This window comes from Netta rufina (genome assembly GCF_964035555.1).
Source record: "Netta rufina genome assembly, chromosome: Z".
Classification (NCBI taxonomy): domain Eukaryota; kingdom Metazoa; phylum Chordata; class Aves; order Anseriformes; family Anatidae; genus Netta; species Netta rufina.
Genome location: NC_140126.1, coordinates 69,112,536 through 69,127,146, shown reverse-complemented (window position 1 = coordinate 69,127,146; position 14,611 = coordinate 69,112,536). Strand labels below are relative to the sequence as shown.

Sequence of the window (14,611 nt, the reverse complement as noted above, 5' to 3'; positions counted from 1 at the left end):
TGCCTGTTTCTTTTTTCAATACATTTATAATTGTTGCAGAACTAGAGAATCCACATTTAGGTTTAAATGTTTATGAAGAGACTGCATTTTTGGAAAGTATGAACCTGTCCAGAATTTCTCTGAATTAAGCTACTCAGCAAAAACCTACCTTAAAAGTTCCTTTATAATACTTGATAGTGCAAACAAGGGAATGAAAAGAGTGTAGCTTTTCTTTTTAACAGGTGTTACATAAAACAATAAAAACAATTTAGAAAAAAAGCTAAAGAAAACCAAAGCTTATCAGGTGAACCAATGGAAATCTAGGCTGGGTTTCATTTAAAACTTAAAAATCCTAAAATATTTGAACTCAGAAATAGTTATTGTTTTGCTAGTATTTATGACATTTGGACAGCTGCTTCACAATTTTGTTTATTCTGATCATTGTAATTATTTTTATACTGTTTGACAAAGTATTTTTCTTTTTTGTTTCTTCAGATTTACACGTTGGAGACGAACTTATTTTTATTGATAATCTTGAAAACTATCATAAAAAACTTCCACATTCATCTGCATTTCTGGATAGATTAAAATTTTTTTCAGTGAGAGATCCTATTTCAGATTATGGAGGACAGAATTTAAGAGAAGAGAACATTTTTAGGTATCTACAAATTATATAATATTAAATGTAAATAATAGCTCTTGAGTAAGGCCATTAGCAGTTTAACATCTCATATGCTTTTTAACTAATTTAACAATTAAAGACTTCAGCTTTTCTTCTTTCATAGGAAAAAATGAATAGGATAGCATTTATATGTACTCTTTAAGAAAAGTGAATAAATGAAATAAAGTAATTTTTATATTCTGCAAGTATTAAATATGCTCAGGATTTTAGTTTTGGAATGCTGAGAAAATGTCTGTCTTTAGGAGACCTGGTACTCCCTGACTAATTTCGTGTCAGTAAAATGGCACTAAATTTACTTGGGCCAGGATTTTACGCATGCTTCTTTTTCTCCTCCTCCTCTGTTGTGCAGTCAGTAAACCCATTCCTTCTGTTCTTCAGGGTCAAATATTAATTGTTTTTCTGTCTTTCCTTACTTTCATAGTGCCAGTTTGATTGAATTTAATTGAATGGTGTCTTACATCAGGGATTTGAACAAAATGGATCATCAGAATATATGTTATATTCAGAATGTACCCATGTACATACATTAATCTGTAATGTAATCTGTTAATCATGTAATACATTAATCTGTATATACATACTCATAAAGTCTGGCTAAATTTTCTGCTGATTTACTCCATGTCTGGATGACTTGTCTAACTTCCTTTGCATTTGACAGGGTTGCATGATTCACAAGCAAGGCAAAACAGAATTCAAATGACTTAACTCTACTTACATAATAATAGAACAAGGAGGACTGTGATTATTTTCCTTTTTTTTTTTTTTTTTCCAAACATGAGCTTTGATCTTCCAGTGAGTTCTGGTCATTAGACTATGTGCATATGCAGAGTTTCATAAATGTCATTGAATCATATAGGTTGGAAAAGACCTCTAAGATCATCTAGTCTATCCTTTATATTTATATCCTGCAACGAGGACATGATTCAAATTCCACGATAACTTTTAAGAAATACCAATCAATGTGAGAAAAAATGCTGGTGTGAACCTTGACAGAAATAGATGTGATCTGCTGATGCGCAGCCAGCAAAGCCACCAGACTTCTTATGGTGGGAGCCTAAATCACCTAGCAGAGCACACAGGGAGATGCACATACACAAAGGGATACAATTAAACTTCTATTGAATATAAAGTCTTAGATTTCAGTCTTAGATTTGAAGTAATCATTTGCTTTGCTTTTTGACTTCTAAAGGGAACTCTTGACTTTTCAAAATGAAATGGAGATGCAGGAGAGTAAAAAAGAATTGCAGGCAATTAAAGAGATGTTCTGTACGATAACTTTAAAAGATGAAGAGGTATCATGATGTTGTTTCTTGCTAATTATTGTGTTAGTGATCAGTTTGTGTGTTCATCTGCAAGTCATTTTACTGATTTATTTTTTTCATACTTGCTAAATATTTGAAGCTTACCTATTTCTGAGATCAGAAAAACACTAGTATTATTTGTATATTTGTAACTTTTGAATAGCATTGTTCAGAATCTCCACTCTAATCATCTGTTTCTACTGGAACCTGATGTGTTCACAGTTTTATGGAGGCAATGCTACACGAAGAATAAAAATGAACCAGAATAGAATGCCATGATATGCCCATAGGAAATTGAAAGTTCTAATGTGTATTTGGGGATTTGGCTTCTTTTTTTAAAAAAAAAAAAGAAAAAGAAAAAGAAATAAAAAGTTTCTTTTTCCTCCATTATACAACATTCTATCAAAATAAACTTTCAAATATGAGGATTTTACTTGATTTGTAACTGTAAGCTTAGATCTACTCTTTGTATTCCACTGGCTCATTTTGAAATTCTATATGCTGTCATTTTTCTGTATATTGAGCAAAGCTTTGTGTATACTATATACATGTCATATGACTTCCTTCCTGAAAGCTCTTAGATCAAGCTAGAATTAATTTAATTTAATTAACTATTTCAAGATTTTTAAAACATTTAGACTGTACAATAATATCAAAAGAAACTTAAAATTTTACTTAGCATTTTACGGTGATTAATATTTTTCAGTATTTCGTGTTGCCTGTTGAGTTAGAATTCTGTAAAACCAGCAACAGCAGATCAGATTCCATTAAGACTCCATTATATATGGAACTGAAAGAGCTGTTAAATGTAGCTCCAGAAACTATGGCTGATGAAGACATGTGTGGAGAGGTGATCAAAGAAGGTGAGCGCTGATTTTCTTATATGCTCGACCCAGTTTTCCTATTGTTTTCACAGATTTAACACAACAATAGCTCTTTTACAATCAGTTCACTTAGAACTTTTATTTATTTATTATATTTTTTATATTTTTATATTATTTCTTATATATTTTTATTTATTTAGTATTTATTTGAGTGTATCAGGTGAGAATTTTGATACATGAAATCATGAACAGTGCTATACGCATATTTCAAATTATTAGAAATGTCTCCTCCAATAGCCAAGGGGAAGTGCCCTTAGGTTCAATCATTGGTTACATGGCAATCTTGGAAATAAATGTAATGTGAGCCATGTTCCTCCATGATTATGGTAATTTAGTGTTACGTTTTATTATCTGTAACTGAATTTGATTTCAGAGATATCCCCAAGAGATTATACGTAGTGTGTTCATTCCATATACATTCTTCGTGCTACTTTGTAATTGCACATGCAAAAGCAGATTTCTGGAAAAAAAAAAACAAAACAAAACAAAACAAAAATCAGTTAAATACGCCCATAGCCAACAGAAATATTCTAAATAGCAGTTGGAACTTCTTCAAAGGAATTTAATAAAAGTTACCAGATTCTTTTACACCGCAGATAAGTACAACTTTAAAGACAGTTATTAGCCTGGATTGATGCCTGTGGAAGTATTCTGTATAGCTAGAAGAAAAGACAGTGCCTGGTATTTTTAATTCTGATTAAAAAAAAAAAAAATTTGCATTGTTTTTGGCAGGCAAGAGAGGAAAACTACTTCTTTGTTGGGGCAAAAAGTTAACAGTAATCTTAACTTAGAGAGTAAAGCTTAAAAAATTACTTGTATATTTAACATGGACAGTTCCATGTTCGTTCCTCTGATACATTTAGTATATCACAACATCTATGCCATGCTTATAGTACCAAGCCAAACAACACAGCCTCCACTACAGAGGTTTGAGGATTTTGTACATAACTGTCAGTCTATTCTTTTGTATTCTGTTTTAGTGCTCTTTAGTTGCAAGAGAACCTACATACAAAGACACTTAGTAAACTACATTGATGCTACCTACTTGTTCCAGACATCACATCACGAAGAATTTTGAGTAGTGCAGATGCTGACTACCTTACCCTGCAATTTTTTTTTGTCACCTTGAAGGGACAAGACTGGGCACTGCTCTGATCAGTCACAACATCTGGTGTTACTAAGCATAACCTTAGTTTTTCATAATGATAAATTTTGGAGATCCACTATGTATTTTTTTAATTGCTTTGACAGTAAAAAGAAATAAATGGTTTAGTTATGGCACCTTTTAAAATCTATTTTCAGATATTAAAGCAGAAATTTCAAACAAAATTGAAGTTTCCAAATACTGTCCTATACCAGGAGAGCTTTGCTCCAGTAACAGCACAAGTATGTTGGAATCCTGTGAGTCAGGTAGGAAGACCTACACCCAGTGCTAGTACTTAAAATAAATTTTCGAGCAATTGTCCCATGTTCTGTTCTTCACACTTCTTATCAACTCAAAGTTTCCGTGTTAGGGTGGTTTTGTCTTGAGCTTTTATGCTGTTCCACCTAAACAAAGTTGTATGTAGTAAATCTCCATCTGGAGATTTTTTCCTTGCAGGATTAACTTTAATCTGAACCTATTCAGCTAGCTGCCTGCTCTTTACTTATAATGCTTCTGATATGCAGGAGGAGCTTAAGCATAGTAGGTTTGAGCAGCTTGGGACTCTCCTGTATGTAGAAATAACAAGTTGGCCATGGGCATGTTTAGGACCTTGTCCGTTCTTTCAGTGTAGATGAGTGCTCAAACAATCTTGAACTGTTTTTAGAATAACGTAAGAGCGTTAATCTTTGTTTCCAGCTTGCTGGCTTAGCTCCACTATTGGATCAGGCAAGATTCAATTACAGGGGCACAAGGAGCTTCTGTATCTGTAGGATAGAGACCTGCAAAACTGGATGTGCGTGCTAAGACTGTTTTCTAATGGAAGTTAACATAGGCATCACGTGTCAAATTTCAACAAAGATACCTTGCAGTCTTCTCCTCCTTCTTAATTTTGATATTTATGAATTACCAGAAGTGCAATATGTTTGCCTGGACTCAGAGAATAAACAGTAATAAAATAATGGCATTTTTTATAAATGTTTCACTGTTTACCTACCTTTCCTGCTAGCAATGGAGAATGTTTATTGACAAAGGAGCTGAGACACAAGAGAAATCACTCAGTCTTTTTTGTTTTTAAGAGGGAATGGCACCTTGAGTGTAGGCAGAATTTAGCTGATATAGTAGGTCAGAACAGTTCAGTCTCAAAGGCAAGATAACTAGATGAGAACAAATATGAGCAGTATCACTAAAAGAGAAATAATTGTTCTTTTTAGTTGTGGAAGGAATTTTTCCATCCTGAGATCAGCTCCTGTTCTGTTCAAATAAAAATGCTACATTTTTCTCACTACAAAAATTAAAATGAAATAAAATAAAATAAAATATAGTAAGATAAAATGTGAAACTGCAGCTGAAGTTCTCTAAGCATCTTTTGTTTCTAAGTAACTCGGAAAGAAATTACATTGATTGGAAGTCTGTTTCTTTCTTTTGTAACAGCTGTAGTTTCTTTTGTTTTCAGTGTGTAGTGTTATATTATTTGGCTTACTAACAGTGTCTTGTATCCTTCCTGCCATACAATCTGCTTGTTAAGTTGGCAAGAAGCAGCTGTAAGCAGCTGGGCAGGTAGCTAATTCACAGCCTGCTGTGTGCCAGTTGGCCAAACAATGTGCATATGGTGATTGCAGCTGCTTACTGCCTGTTGGAATGAGTAGGGAATTTGTTACAAGTGTTTTTTTTTCCGTATGGGAGCACTAATTTACTTCAATTTTTTCTGGCTGTTTGTTTTCCCAGAACATGGAGGAACTTTTTATTTGTGACCTTTACTTTCTGGTCAAACATAACTAGAAATATTATTAGAAGAATACCAGAGAGGCAATCACGTAAATATTTAACTACCAAGGCAATCATGTAAACTCACAATTTTTATTGAATGACACCAAAAATCCACCGATTCGCAATTTCCATTTTAGATTTTAATCAAAAGAAACAATCCATTAAAATATCCACATTTAGTATGATTAGCAAAAAAAGTTTATGAAAGTAACTTGCAGGTACTTGTAATGTGCCAGGTTTGTCTGTGTACTGTGTTTTAAAAATGGTGTTGTGATTCGTTTCAGTGGTCACACCTATAAATTACCATCTAAGTAGCTTCATTTATGTGGGAACTAGTTAAGAATGCCAACAACGTTCATCGCTTAATACAAAACCTTAGCCACAATACCGTAGCTGCAATCATAAAAATCATCTTACATGGGAAGAGTAGGTAGCCAGAATTACAACACAGAAGGAGTAAAGAAATGAAATCTACATATTATTATCCCCAAACTGTCAGGAAATTAAATGTGGAGTATGTCAGTTTGGTTTTTACTGCTGAAGTAGTGAATTGTCCCATTAAAATATTTTGTATTGTAATGTAATCTTCGCTAGTGTAAAATCTCTGAGTATGTGTGTTTGTTTCATTCACATGTGGCTTTGTGAACTGTATTAGATTTTTGTTTACTATGGGTGGGGCTTTATGTATTTTCTAGCTAAACATGTTTCGTATCTGCAAGATGAAATAGAAGTACCTTTAACTCCTTTGTGCAGACAACAAAGATCACAGGTGAATTTTATATGTGTAGGACTTCAAGAAGAACCTATTCCTCTTTCTGATAACAGGTAATGAAAACTTTGTACTGATAAATCCTGTCATAGATACTCAAAATCATAAATCCTCAAAATCAGTGCAAAAATAGCTTTAGTCTATTTGTGAATTGGTAATCATGTGGTTTTAGACAGCTGCGTATATTTTCTGTTTTGTCTTAAAGAGTAAACAGAGCAAAGGATTGGAATTTCATGTTCAAAGAAGGGCATTGAAGTTGGTGGAGGGTCTAGAGAACAAGTCTTATGAGGAGCAGCTGAGGGAGCTGGGGTTGTTTGGCCTGGAGAAGAGGAGGCTCAGGGGAGACCTCATTGTACTTTACTACTGCCTTCAAGGAGGTTGTAGTGAGGTGGGGACCACCAAGTGATAAGACGAGGGGAAATGGCCTCAAGTTGTGCCAGGGGAGGTTTAGGTTGGATATGCCTCTGAACTGCCACTTAGTTCATGAAGCAGTCTTGATGGTTCTCTCACCCCCTCCCTCTTAGAGTGGTATTGCCTGAAGTGACTTTGTATATATGTAAGAAACAAATGCAGTGAATGAGTGAATGAAATGAACGTGAAATTTGGAGAGAAGGTGGATCTTTAAAAACTTTTGTATAAATCAACTAGTTTCAGAATTCAACAGATAATTCACACCCTCAAGTCTTGTTTTATGTTCTTAGCATTTTCATTACAGAGCCCTCTAGAGAATACTTAGAATGCTTGGTATGGCAGTCAGAGAAATACCGGGACAATGTGAGCTCTCTTTTGCTTGTCGGTAAGGGCATATTGAATTTCTAATTGATGTTGAAGAGTTCCACATATGTATGGAGAAAATACAGTGAAAAAGATAACATTACCTTACAGAACACATATTTTGAACCTCTGGAGTTTACCTTGTTAATGTAACTCTGTTTTGGTTTGTTTGATTTTTTTTTAAATCTTTTTTTAGAACACATAAAAAATTACATAGAATTACATATGGCAACATAAAAGTTACTATTTTATCTTCTATGGAGATAATCTGAATGTAGTAGGAGTTCTGTTTCATTATAAAAATGTTCGGTTCAGTGCAATTAATTACATTTAATGAAGGTAGTAATTTAAATTTAGTAATAAAATTTGTTGAAGTAACTCTTTTCTTGCTGCTGTTTTTCCTTAAATAATGTTTCAAAATGTGTACCAAGCAATAGAAGAATACTGTTAATGTAAAATAATGTTATAATTTGACCAGAGTAGAGTTCATGTTAGGGGGCAAAACATAAAATAAGCTACAGGTGATTTCTGACAGCACCAGATTACTCGTTACCACTGTTCCTTCATTTCTTTTACTTTTCTCTATTTTGCAAGTCTCAGGATTGAGTAAAGAACCTGTTATGCTGTCCAGTTCATTTATACATTTATACATTCATTTTTTGATTTTTGACAGTTATTTATCGTGGGCTTGATTATTTATTTATTTATTTTCCTGTTAAGGATTGTATTACATCTTTGTAAGTATGACAGGTAAATTCACAGATAATTGGGTCATCTGTAAATTTAGTGATGTAGCTACACGATAATAGAGCTGAAAAAATTTACAACCCCCAACAACTAAAAAGCAGGCTTGCTCTTTCTACCTATTTTCCTTTTAAGCCTATCAACAGAAGCTGTGTTGCAAATTAAAATATAAGCAAGGGGTATGCATAGTAGGTAATGAGTACCTGGGATTTTTCTTTTCCAGAGTGACATTCTGTTTCCAGCTTTCTAGATTACTAATCATTGATTTCTGTTTTTGTAGAGCATCAGACCTTTAAACTCGCATATCAGCATCATTCGCTCACGGAACTGAAGGAAGCGTTATCAATTGATATAGAAGCACCAATGCTTACCTCGCTAGAGGAGGACTGGTGGATTCATATGGGATTACATCCTGTCTGTGTTGATACGTTGGAGCTATTCAATATGGATTCCAGGAATACAAGCAGTTTGCTTCCTACAGAAGTAGAAACATTCACGCAATTTAAATCATATCAACTAGAACGTAGGTATCTTCCTTAAAAATTAAAAAATACGGTAACAAGGCAAAGATAGGTTCTTTAACAGAGAATCACTCAGGGACAGTTGGATACCTCCATCAGGAAAGGAAATGGAAGATTTCTTGTTCTAAAGAACAACATATTTTGTAACACTATGAAGCAGAAAAATGACTATTGTATAGATATACTTGCACAAACTTGCAGTAATAAAAGTTTTTAACTACACAGTTATTTTTTCTAATAATGTGCAAATGAAAAGTAGCCTTTACCAGCCGTAGTACTTTTTGTTAAAACAGTTTAATACAGGAGAATTTCTTTTGGACTGGATTATTTTGGTAAAGCAGACATCATATAATCCTTTCAGCACCAGGCCAGTGGGAGGGTGTGTTACAGTGAAAATTCTTTTTTGTGATGTTTTTCAGAAAAATTTTGTCTGACTACAGCTTCAAACAAACTGCTGATAAATATTAGAATTTCTAACAGAGCACTATGCGTACTTAGAATCAAACAGAAAATGCAAAAAGTTATTTAGAATTTTGTATATAACTGTGGCCTGACTTCAGGACTGTCAGTGTGGTTGTAGAACTCCAAGGAACGCTAGAAACATAACAGATTGTGATACAAATAGGCACAACTCATGAAAAAATGTTGTCACTTAATTCTTTTTAGATATTGGAAAGTATTTAGTTGCTGTGTTTAACATGGATGTGCTGCAGCAATGCAAAAATTACAGTTCTAGTGAAGCACTTCTTTCAGAAGGTGGTAGTTGCATGCTTTATTTTTTTATTCCTCTTATAAAAAATTCTGTTAAGCTTTTAATCTTTTTTCTTAATCAAATGTGTTGCATCCCACTTCTTAGAAATCTAACACCTGGAAGCACCATGCAAATGATGATAACTTACTAAAACAGTAGCATGGCCTTCTGTTTCTCAGCATTATACGTCTTGAGTTAGGACTAATCAGTACAGATTTCCTAAAATCAGATTCTAACAATCCAGGAATCCAGAGGGATAAAATACAAAAATGCTGTCTCTATAATTAAACCAAAACTGTTTATATCAAGCAGGAGGAAGAAAAAAACATTCTGCATTACAGTGGAGTAATCAAATCTTATTTTTTAGGATGGCTTGAAGAGAAGAATTCCATGACAAATCAGGAGTTGTTTTCTGCCAAAAGACATCAGTTGGACCAAGTAACTAATGGGACCTTGCCTATAAATGCTGCATCTTCCGTCAAAATAGACAGTACAAGTACCCCTGTAGAAGAGTTTGATGGAGGAAGCATACAAAAGAGTAAAGTAGAAGAGAAAATTTATTTCTTAAACCAAGGAAAGAAGACACTCAAATCACTTGAAGCAGTCAGCCCTGAAGATGTATCTTTTAAAGAAGACAACTCTTCCGAGGCTCAGAAGCCTGCATCATTCCCACATGCTACAAAATGGGACAATGATGATTCTGATCTGAGCAACTTTATCATGCTGAGATCTAAATACACAATCACTCAAAGAGAGGAAGAAAAATATGTAGATAGTCCTGAAAAAGGTATGTGAACCAATTTATTGTGCCATTAGTCCAGGTTTAGTTTTTCTTTCTAATACCAGTTACAATAGATGCTGGTAGTTCACACTGGTAACATTTTTAAGATCTTTAATGTAGCTAAATTTTCATCTAAGGTTATTGAGTTTGTTATTCTTTAGATATATTTGGGTTGTTTTTGTTATGTTTGCTTGTTTTTTAATAAAATATGTATGACATTAATCCTATTCTGAAAAGTAACTTTAAATGGTACTTACTGCAGAAGGCCTGAACACCAGGAAGCACTTCTTTACTGTGTGGTGGTGGAGGTTGCCCAGAGGGGTGGTGGAGTCTCCTCCTTGGAGATCTTCAAAAGCCACCTGGACGTGGTCCTGGCAGCCTGCTCTGGGTGTCCCTCCTTGAGCAGGGGTTGGACCAGGTGACCTCCAGAGGCATCTTCCAACCTCAGCCGTTCTGTGGTTCAGTTTTGTCTGTGTGTCCTGAGTCAGATCTCCTGACCTCTGTGGGTAAATCATTAGAATTAGCATAGCCTAGACAATGAACAAGAGTTAAGGTTCTACTCTCAAAACAGCTGTTGGAGCCAGTTACCTTGATGCAAACCCCAGGAAACAATGAGGCAGATCAGAAGTTAGGGAAAACAGTTATTGACAGCCCTCTTCTCTCTGATAATAGTGCTTATGAGACAAGCTCACGCTAAAGGTAAAATTCATTGCAGGAATGGAATATAGGAGAGAGGGAAATGAAGTCGAAGAAAGTCCTTGTGATTTTTTTTGTTTTGTTTTGATTTATGGTACATTGGGAGGCAGTGACATATTTCCAAACTCACTTTTCATTATAAAACTGTATGAAAAAAAGAGCATTTTTCATTGTTTGGACCTGTATAATGGAGTCCTGACAACAACTTTTATCTGTGTTTGTTATATGTCCCCAACATTTAAAAAAAATAAAAGGTAAATAAAACCTTTAAGCGATAATTCTTAGAGAAGCAAATTGGTACATTTACTTAACCACCTGCTTATATAATCTTATGGAGCAAATTATTTCTCAGTCAAATTCATCAGTAGCCATCTCTGGTAGACGTGCAAAAACCCACTCTCATGTCATCAGAAAGCAACAATTCCCACTTCTAAAAGTCCCAGAGCAGGGTATCTAACAGGATACTTTTGCTACCATCTAGTGAACTCTGACTAGAACTGCATCTCCGAAGAAGATGCAAAAGTTTTGAAAAGCAAACAATCTATGTTACACTTCCAAGCAGGGAGCAATAAGCCTGTGGAGGTTTAAGTTAAATACCATGTAGAAACATAAAATTTTACAGGTAGACCAGAGTGTAACAGATTTGATATATCTGATAAAACAAGAACACGTTAAAATATATAGTCTTAGCACATTGATTTAGGAAACATGTAAATTATTGTATACTTCTTGTGTGGATTAATGTCTTACTAAAGGTCATTCTAAATTTAGCTGAAGATAAGAAATTCTAGCACAGCTTGTAGGGCTGTTTCTCTTTTGGTATTCTTGGTTAGCTTATTTATTAAAGATGCCACTGTGTATGGTACTTAGGTTAGAAAATACACAAGAGGAAAGTAGTAGAATAAATTTATTGATCCAATTTTGAGCCCTGTATTGCTTTTCAAAACCAGAAGACTTTTTTAACTTAAGAAGTAGTTTTTTAATCTTCTCTTTTTATCTCTATTTGCTCAGTTTGCTTTCTGAGGAAACTGAAGTTCTTAACTAAAAATAATCAGCAATATTTAGGAGGCACCTATTCAGCCAGAACCCCTTTCAGAAGTAAAGAGATAGATCTGTCAAAGGAAGTTTTGTGTACAGAAGTATGTGTAGCTCCTGTATTAGTATTTATAAGGAACAAAGGAAGGAAACTTTACAATGATAACAACTTGCAATAGATTGCTGTATGATACCAGGGAAAAAGTTACTTTTGATAAGCAGTTTTTCTTTTATTTTTCTTCTGCCATTTGCAGCTTCCATGTTCTTTCTGGGTCACTTATGTTATCTAACCCTTTATACTCTCACTCACTCTGTTACCTAAGGTTTTCCACACTGACAGAGGTATTTTTTGTTGTTTGAGCTCCTTATGGTCAACAACTTCTTTGCTCTCATGCATGTTTTTTATCCATATAAATTTATATGAGCTTTACTATAGAATTACATGATTACAGAGCCATAGTAAAAGCTCCTGTTTTTTCCCAACACTGTATTTCTGGCCTGAAGGAGAGGAACCTGATGGAGCCTGACTTCTTGGGAAGTACAGGCTGACAGTGTCACATCTCAGTCTGTCTCAAAGCTTTTTTCCATAATATACGAGTCCATGGAAAAAAAGATGTTTGTGAAAAGAAAAAGTTGTATGTGTCATACACACTACTTAATCTGAAAATGTATTTATATGTAGAATTGTTTACAAAAAGTTTTCTTCATCACTGAGATGGTTGTGTGATATTCACATCTACATCTTTTCTGTGGTTTGATGATTTAGTGCAACAACCCAAAGAGCAGCATTTACCTGATCACAAAGAGGAGATTTCTGTGTGTGAGCCTGTAAGAGCAGAGAAAGAAGAGAATGAGAGCAGCATCACAGCTGAAATTCAAGCATCAGGTACAGTATTTTTGGATGTGCTTTATTTTATGTAGTATTGCAATATGATATAACCTTACATTAAACAGTGCCACTCAGGCAAACATGAAAATTATTAAACTTAGTATCTCCTGATTGTGTCTGAGAGCATTCCGAATAGGTGGATATTTATGTGGACACACGTGTGAGAGCAAGCAGTGGAATTCTGTCTTATGGCTTAGGCAAATCCTATGCAAACCGAAACATACAAGTTTTGAGTTATGTCAGATATCAGTCAGCTGGTATGAAATTTCTTCATGCTAATCAGTACTCTCAAACTACAAATCTGCATTTTTCTTCTGACAGGTAAGTGAGAGAGAACCGGGGGCAGAATGGATTAGCAATGCTCTTGTAGGAGATGTCTGCAGCAAAAATACAGTCTAACAAAGTAATTGCGCTGCTTTAACGCAGTAGCAATCCACCATAGGCTTAGGGTTTATCTGATAAATTATTGAGCCTTACTCAGTGAACTCATGCTGTTGTACTTTTCAAGACACTAATCAAAGAACATGCACTGAGAACAATTTCTTCATACAGTAGAAATAGTGGGGAAGAACTACCATTTGTCTGAAAAGGTATATATATATTTATTATATAGATATATTTTATAGATATTAGAAGGATATTTACCTTATATATCTAAGATTATAGATATATTTAGATAAATATATTTTTCCAAGATATTTTACAGCCTCAAAGCAAACACATCCTAAGCACACCCAACCCCATCTGAGATGGGTTTATGAAGTATCCAGAATTAGATTTAAGCTTATTTTTAATGCTTTTTTTTTCCTTGTATATAACTTTGGAACAAGATTTCTTTAATATACTCAGAAAAAAATCTCTTCAACAATTAATATATATATATATATTAATATATATATATAAATAAAATTTTGCAGCCTGGGACTGAATTACCTATTACAGTCCTCGAAATGCAGTGTGTGTTTTAAACCATGGTTCAATAAGGCCAAGTGCAAGGCGCTGCATGGATTGAGAGCAGCCCTGTGGAGAAGGACTTGTGGATACTGGTGGGTGAAAAGTTAGACATGAGCTGGAAATGTGTCCATGCAGCCCAGAAGGCCATCCATGTCCCAGGCTGCATCAAAAGAAGTGTGGCCAGCAGGGCAAGGGAGTTGATTGTCCCCCTCTACTCCACCTTTGTGAGACCCCATTTGGAGCACCACAACCTGTTCTGGGGCCCCCTGCACAAGAAGAATGAGGATCTATTTTCTGGATCTATACTCTGGAGCATCATGGCTCCAGAGGAGGGCCACAAGGATGATCAAGGGGCTGGAGCACCTCTCCTCTGAAGACAGGCAGAGAGAGCTGGGGATGTTCAGCCTGGAGAAGAGAAGGCTCCGGAGTGACCTTACAGCAGCCTTCCAATACCTAAAGGGGACTGACAGGAAACCTGGGGAGGGGCGCTTTGTCAGGGAGTGCAGTGATAGGATGAAGGGGAATGGTCTTAACCTAACAGAGGGGAGATTTAGATTATATATATGGAAGAAATTCTTCACTCGGAGGGTGGTGAGGCCCTGGCACAGGCTACCCAGAGAAGCTGTGGATGCCCCATCCCTGGAGGTGCTCAAGGCCAGGCTGGATGGGGCTTTGGGCAGCCTGGGCTGGTGGGAGGTGTCCCTGCCCATGGCAAGGGGCCTGGATGAGGTGATCTCTAAAGGTCCCTTCAAACCCAAGCTATTCTATGGTGGCCTTGCACAGGAAGGAAAGGAATCTTTCTCAAAAACAAGCTCTAGTCAAAACATAAATTAGAAAAAGTCACACAAACGTTTTTCTAAATAGTGGAACAGTGATGATACATGACTAGAAATATGCTTTAAAAAGAAAAAGATACATAAATGCAGGAATGCCTAAATTA

At 35.2% G+C, this 14,611-nt stretch overlaps 1 protein-coding gene across 1 annotated transcript in view; it reads left to right on the top strand.

The window, feature by feature from the left end:
* SHOC1 (shortage in chiasmata 1) overlaps positions 1 to 14,611 on the top strand; it is a gene marked incomplete at both ends in the record, with an annotated part of 51,514 nt that overhangs the window by 15,324 nt on the left and 21,579 nt on the right. Inside the window, 9 exons of the mRNA XM_084305594.1 lie at positions 40 to 96; positions 475 to 637; positions 1,851 to 1,953; positions 2,669 to 2,825; positions 6,453 to 6,582; positions 7,228 to 7,322; positions 8,325 to 8,567; positions 9,684 to 10,103; positions 12,595 to 12,714. Coding sequence (XP_084161720.1) covers positions 40 to 96; positions 475 to 637; positions 1,851 to 1,953; positions 2,669 to 2,825; positions 6,453 to 6,582; positions 7,228 to 7,322; positions 8,325 to 8,567; positions 9,684 to 10,103; positions 12,595 to 12,714 — 1,488 coding nt within the window. The remainder of the gene's footprint in view (positions 1 to 39; positions 97 to 474; positions 638 to 1,850; positions 1,954 to 2,668; positions 2,826 to 6,452; positions 6,583 to 7,227; positions 7,323 to 8,324; positions 8,568 to 9,683; positions 10,104 to 12,594; positions 12,715 to 14,611) is intronic.